This window comes from Salvelinus sp. IW2-2015, unplaced genomic scaffold, assembly GCF_002910315.2.
Source record: "Salvelinus sp. IW2-2015 unplaced genomic scaffold, ASM291031v2 Un_scaffold2980, whole genome shotgun sequence".
Taxonomy (NCBI): Eukaryota; Metazoa; Chordata; class Actinopteri; order Salmoniformes; family Salmonidae; genus Salvelinus; species Salvelinus sp. IW2-2015.
This window is the reverse complement of record NW_019944275.1, coordinates 196316-202991: the sequence shown is the minus strand read 5'-3', so window position 1 is coordinate 202991 and position 6676 is coordinate 196316. Positions and strand designations below refer to the sequence as shown.

The following is a 6676-nucleotide window of genomic DNA, read 5'->3' as shown; positions in this document are numbered from 1 at the left end:
AAGGGGGGGGATCAATATCTGGAGTGGGGGAGAAACCCAACACCCTCTTGCCGCGATTCAAAAGAATGAGACTTACCTACGTAGACATTCCAGAAAGTGTCCTATTGAGGTTAAGAGAGAGAGAGAGAAACAATGGACACAGGGTTTAAATCAGAAACTACTGCATTAGTTATGGATAAGGGGATTGCCTATGTTGTCAGATGAGTGCAGTTGAAGGAAAGGAATACATTTTAGACTATTGAGATGCACCCTGTAGGCCTAAACTTCTCACAGTTTTGGGTGTGTCTTCAAGTACTCCCTGGCCTCCTCGTAGTTGCAGGTCTCCTATAACACTCTCTCTCCAGGTTCCCCTGAAGTCTTCCTCCCCAGATGGGGACCAGTGCAAACCCAATCCCTGTCTCCATGGTGGCAGCTGCAAGGACAGCATTGGAGGTTACACCTGTAGCTGCACAGAGCRGTACCACGGGAAGAACTGTGAAARAGGTCAACAGAACACCTACCMTAGAACTCTTTATYAGTGTGTGTGAATGTGTTAGTGTGAGTTCATATTTATGCGAGTAGGCTAAGAGATATGTTTGTGTGTCATAACAGATATCTCTCAGTGCCCCACTAAGGGGCCCTTCTCCTGTGACCACTTCTGCAGTCCCAACTTTGGATCATACCAGTGCTCCTGCACCACAGGGTACAAGATTCACAGTGATAAGAGGAGCTGCATACCTGCAGGTTAACGTCTACCTATTCTTTTGAATTAGACATCTGTAACACTCTCTCTCTCACACARTTTAAATAGAGACGTCTCCGTTTCCTTAGTTAAGCACCCCTGTGGAAGACTCCAGCCAACAAACCAAATCAACATAGCTTATCACGTCTGTCCACACAACCGCTGTCCATGGCAAGTAAGTCCCTCCCCTACCAGCACAATGTAGAGCYTGGTGAGTTAAAGGGGAAGTCTGTTTKTCCTGGCCTATAGACTACTTTCAAGGTGAGGAACATTAATTTGTGAAATACTGAACTTCCCCTTTAACCTGTGACTTTGTGATTGGCAGGTGGTGTTTGTGGATGAGGCTGGTGRGGAGCTGTGTAGRGGGGTGATCCTGGGGCCTCAGGCAGTCCTGACCTCAGCTAGCTGCCTYTACATGGGAAAGAAYGTCCACAGCATGCAGACAGGTGAGTCCCACAGTGATAAAAACACTGACGTTTGATCTGTTAGTGTATAAACCTCCAGCTCAGGCAGATTCAAATCTTTCTGAAATCTKYCGGTTTCCATTCATCCCCTAAGGTGCCTCAGATAATAGTGTGAGGATCCCTCTATCGACCCAGTTGTACATTCACAACCGCCACGAGAGAGGCAGTCTGGAGGACGACCTGGCCTTGGTGAGACTGAATGAGCCCCTTCCCTATGGCCCCTCTGTCTCCCACCTGTGCCTGCCCACTAAGGATTTCAGTGAGAACGTGTTGATGAGTCCAGGAAGGGAGGGGGTGGCCAGGGGTCCGGACAAGTTCCGGGGGGAATCCCACCGGCCCCCCTGTCTCTCCTACCTGAAAGCGGAGGGCTGTCGAAACCAGGTGAACGTCTCCCAGCCCTCACCAACAAGATGTTCTGTATGAGGAGCCAGAAGGGCTTCTGTGGGACTGAGTTGACTAGGTTTAATAGACAGACCTCAAACCAGGACTACGAGGAACTGCAGCCTCTTGTCCGGGACCCCGTTGTGACTGTGGAGAGGGGTACAGCGTTCCTAACAGGCCTGCTGCTTACGCCACCCACGTCACATGGCTGTGAACAAACCCTGTTGTTCACCAAGCTGTCTCGCTACTTGCAATGGATCCAGCAGCGCCTGGAGATGACAGAGATGAGGATGACCCACAAATGACCCACGACCCACCTGGACCTTATGTGTAACCCCAACTAAAGGGTTAGCCTGATCCCTACCTACACTGGACTTACAGCCAACAAGGTTGCGTTCAAGATTTAAGTTGTTTTTTCCAAGGTAACAATGTAAATGAAAGCGAGTGGTTATATTGTAACGTGTACTATAATTATGTAAATCATTTATCTTCCACACTTCCTTAATAAACAAAAATCTGGTACAAGGAGTACAAAAAAACACACACTTTTATTCAAATGTAAAAAATATGACAAATAAAATGCAACCTAAATAATAAGGAAATATATTTCTGTTTCTGGGTGAAGGGATTCTGGGATACGTAGATTAGGAAGATGATGACAGCAGGGGGAATGGATTGGCCTTGCTGACGACCAGTTTCTGGTGCTGGTGAGAGATGTAGCCCTTGATGTGACCCTAGAAGAGAGGAGGAAGAGAGTTCATCTGTGCTTCATGTTTTACTACTGTCTGAAATATCAGGTGGAAGCACTTAGTATGGTCAGGAAAAGGTGTGTGTGGTGGGATCTCACCTCACAGATTAGGTTGGCCAGGATACACTGCACCTCGTCAATGTCCACCTCTTCCACCTGCATCATTTTCAGAGCACCAGGAAGGCATCTAGGGTAACTGGTGAGTCTTCAGCAGTTGGTACTAACCCACATTAAGTCCATACCACAAACATGTTAACAGAAAGTCAATATCGCGCATAGGTTAACCACACACACTAGTTCCTACTCCACAAATGCCAATTCACACTATAGGGCTGAGCTGAATCGTACTGTGCTGCCTCAGATCATTTATTTTCACATTGTCTTTCAGTGCGGTTCCAGCAACTATGATGGATGTGTAACCAGGCCAGCCCAGTCCAGCTGGACTTGGCTCAGTAGTGTTAAAAGTGTAACCAGGCCAGCCCAGTCCAGCTGGAGTTGGCTCAGTAGTGTTAAAAGTGTAACCAGGCCAGCCAGTCCAGCTGGACTTGGCTCAGTAGTGTTAAAAGTGTAACCAGGCCAGCCAGTCCAGCTGGAGTTGGCTCAGTAGTGTTAAAGTGTAACAGGCCAGCCCAGTCCAGCTGGAGTTGGCCTCAGTAGTGTTTAAAAGTGTAACCAGGCCAGGCTGGAGTTGCTCAGTAGTGTTAAAAGTGTAATCAGGCCAGCCCAGTCCAGCTGGAGTTGCTCAGTAGTGTTAAAAGTGTAACCAGGCCAGCCCAGTCCAGGCTGGAGTTGGCTCAGTAGTGTTAAAAGTGTAACCGGCCAGCTCCAGTCCAGCTGACTTGGCTCAGTAGTGTTAAAAGTGTAACCAGGCCAGCCCAGTCCAGCTGGGGTTGGCTCAGTAGTGTAAAAGTGAACCAGGCCACGCCCAGTCCAGCATGGAGTTGGCTCAGTAGTTGTAGAAGTGTAAACAGCCAGTCCAGTCCAGCTGGAGTTGGCTCGTCAGTGTTATAAAGTGTAACCAGGCCAGCCAGTCCAGCTGGACTTGGCTCAGTAGTGTTAAAAGTGTAACCAGGCCAGTCCAGTCCGGTTGGACTTGGCTGAGTAGACTCACACTTCTTTTTGAAGAGGTTCCGGTAGGTGATGATCTTGAGTTCTCGAGGATGAGGAAGATGCCACAGCGGATGAAGAAGGTCTTCATGCTTGGCCAAGGCCTCGTTCAACAGCAGCAGGTTGCCCTCAGTGTTACAGAGACAGAGACAGAGAGAGAGAAATCAGAAAAAGAGGGGGAAGGAGTGTCGGAAGAGAGAGGAGAAAGAGAGATGGCGAGGAGCGGGCGGGTGGTGGACTCACCTCACAGCTTTCGTGACGTCGGCAAACTGCATGAGGTCATACTCTCCTGAGCAGCTGGTGATTAGGCATGTGACCCTGAATCAACATGAGCAACACCAGTCTTAGTCTGATTGACAGTTCAAGCTTTTTGAATTTGATTTGAATTCAGACGTGTGTGGCTAGATGGTGTATGTTTGAGCTCTTCAGTGAGGCGCTCTGTCTCACCAGCAACATCTTGACAGGCAGTAGGTAGATGAGGATTCATGCGTTTGTTCCTCTGGCAGGAGCGGTGGGCATGCTGGAAGAGAAGGACAGGTACTGCCTCGCTGGCTTGTAGTCGCTGTCGAACATGGCCTTGCGGCCTACGTAGTGATTTGTAGGTGACTCTCTGGGCCATACTGGTAATCATCCTTCAGGTTGGAGCTGCGATGGCTCGGATCAGTGGCTTACACAAGTGTAGCTTGTTGATCTGTACACACACACCACACACAACCGTTTAGACACACAGAGATGTACACACACCACGCACAAAGTAGGGCCTATTCATGTAAACAAAACTTCACCCAACACTCTACTGCCTTACCTTGAAGTAGATCTTGAAAGCTGATTGATGAGAAACAAACATTCCCCACTTCTTGGAGTCGTCAATCCCAGCCCGACTGTAAATGAACAGTCAAGACATAATGAGCAAGGGCAAGGGTTGCTACGGTAAAGGTTGTAGAATATATAGTTTGAAATGATGCTGTAAGATAATAGTTGAATATGCTGTAAGATATATAGTGAATATGCTGTTAAGATTAATAGTTAATATGCTGTAAGATATATAGTTTAATATGCTGTATAATATATGGTGTAATATGCTGTAAGTATATAGTGTATATGCTGTAAGATATATAGTTAATATAGCTGTTAGATATATAGTGTTAATATGCTGTAAGATATATAGTTTAATATGCTGTAAGATATATAGTGTAATATTGCTGTTAAGATATATGTGAATTATGCTGTAAGTATTATAGTGATATGCTGTAAGATATTAGTGAATATGCTGTAAGATAATATAGTTTAGAATATGTGTAAGATTATATAGTTGAATTATGCTGTAAGATATATAGTTGAATATGCTGTTAAGATATATTAGTGAATATGTTGAATATGTTGAATATGCTGTAAGATATATAGTTGAATATGCTGTAAAAGATATATAGTTAATATGCTGTAAGATATATACGTTGTAATTAGTATGCTGTAAGATATTAGTTTAAATATGCTGTAAGATATATAGTAATATGCTGTAAGATATATAGATTGAGTATGCTGTAAGATATATAGCTTAATATGCTGCTAAGAATAAATAGTTAGAGAATAAATGCTGTAAGATATATAGTGTAATATGCTGTAAGATATATAGTTGAATATGCTGTAAAGATATATAGTTGAATATGCTGTTAAAGATATATAGTGTAATATGCTGTAAGATATATAGTTTAATATGCTGTAAGATATATGTTTAATATGCTGTAAGATATATAGTTGATATGCTGTAAGATATATAGTGTAATATTGCTGTAAGATATATAGTTTAATATGCTGTAAGATATATAGTTGAATATGCTGGAAGATAATATAGTGTAATATGCTGTAGATATATAGTTTAATATGCTGTAAGATAAAGTAGGAATATGCCTGTAAGATATATAGTTTAATATGCTGTAAGATATATAGTTTAATATGCTGTAAGATAAATAGTTGATATGCTGTAAGATATATAGTTTAATATGCTGTTGATATATAGTTTAATATGCTGTAAGATTATATAGTTAATATGCTGTAAGATTATATTAAATGCTGTGATTATGTTAATATCTGTAAGATATATATTAATGCTGTAAGATATATAGGGTAATATGCTGTAAATATATTGAGTTAATATGCTGTAGATAATATTGAAATGCTGTAAATATATAGTTGAATATCTGAAGATATAGTGCAACTCCTGCTTATGACTGTGATTCAGCCATACTGTATCAGGAGGATACAGTTTACATAGAGACCCTGAGTAAGGAATTGCATTTTTGTTAGGATGGTTGACTGACAACAAATTGTCACTAACATTTGGTGGAAAAACTTGAATCGATTTTTGTTTGGGAACAAAATGTAGATTGCTTAGGACAGACCAGATAAAGGTAAACTGGCAGGCAAGGAGAGAATTGCTAAACACAAGTAACTTATCTTCGTGGTGTCCTAGATGCAATCCCTTCTGGAACCTGATTGGCGACAAAATTTACATTTTATCCTATCGTGTTCTCAACCTTGATTCAGTGTCATTTTGATTATGCTGCTCTGCTTGTATATGGGCTATCAAAAAAGCTGAAAGAGAGAATGCAAGTCATGCAAATTAATGTTACCGGTATATGCTGATGTCCACCCTTTGGGCCCCAAGGGGTACAGGAGTTCTGGGAGGTGGGCTTGTTGCCTTTGGAGTCCAGGAAGTGGACCATACTTAAACTTATCATACATTGACATCTTAAAATGTGCCCCAGGTTATATGAAAAACCACATTGATATGGTCTAAACCAGCACAGTTACAATACAGAGCTAGTGTTAGTCTTGTAATTCCAGTACTGGTAGGAGCACGTTTCTCCTATACAGGCATTTGTCTATGAACAGCCTTCCAAGCAAAGAAAATATAAAAATAGCTTTAAAAAGCAGGCAAGGTTTTCATTTAACAGGTTGTCTAAGTAAGAGAAACCACCTCCACTGCCCTTGTGTGCTTACTGGCTGTCAGGTGTATTATTTGAAGGATCGGATCTGATGTGGCATGTTATAGATTGTGAAAAGAATATGTTTATTTTTAAGGTTAGGGAAAAGTGCAATGAATAGTGTCACTTTTAGGATGTCAATTATAATTAATGCATTTATGTGTGTGTTGGTTAATTTTTGTGTTTCCTTTTAACCATAATATTGCGTTATTGCTTTTACCACTGAGGCCACTTTGGAAACAAGCGTTTTAATTAATATTTCAGTGTATCC

The 6676-nt window shown here is 42.2% G+C and overlaps 2 protein-coding genes and 1 long non-coding RNA gene across 3 annotated transcripts; 2 read left to right on the top strand and 1 right to left on the bottom strand.

Annotated features, from left to right (window-relative positions):
• Positions 1-356: 356 nt before the first annotated feature.
• prozb (protein Z, vitamin K-dependent plasma glycoprotein b) lies at positions 357-2091 on the top strand (the record flags this gene model as incomplete). Its single annotated transcript, XM_024142141.2, is given in 6 exon segments — positions 357-483; positions 592-723; positions 811-896; positions 1047-1167; positions 1280-1576; positions 1579-2091. Coding segments are annotated over 6 exon segments (1056 nt in total), but the record flags the coding sequence as incomplete, so codon positions are not given.
• Positions 2092-2095: 4 nt separating this feature from the next.
• On the bottom strand, positions 2096-4307 carry pcid2 (PCI domain containing 2; the record flags this gene model as incomplete). Its single annotated transcript, XM_024142144.2, is given in 13 exon segments — positions 2096-2300; positions 2414-2490; positions 2493-2534; positions 3426-3467; positions 3470-3506; positions 3508-3549; positions 3661-3705; positions 3707-3739; positions 3869-3904; positions 3906-3949; positions 3952-4015; positions 4017-4112; positions 4227-4307. Coding segments are annotated over 13 exon segments (729 nt in total), but the record flags the coding sequence as incomplete, so codon positions are not given.
• A 116-nt stretch (positions 4308-4423) lies between these two features.
• On the top strand, positions 4424-4773 carry LOC139025629 (uncharacterized). The gene is made up of 3 exons (XR_011477231.1): positions 4424-4469; positions 4565-4612; positions 4734-4773. It is a non-coding gene; the product is annotated as an uncharacterized lncRNA (long non-coding RNA).
• Positions 4774-6676: the final 1903 nt, after the last annotated feature.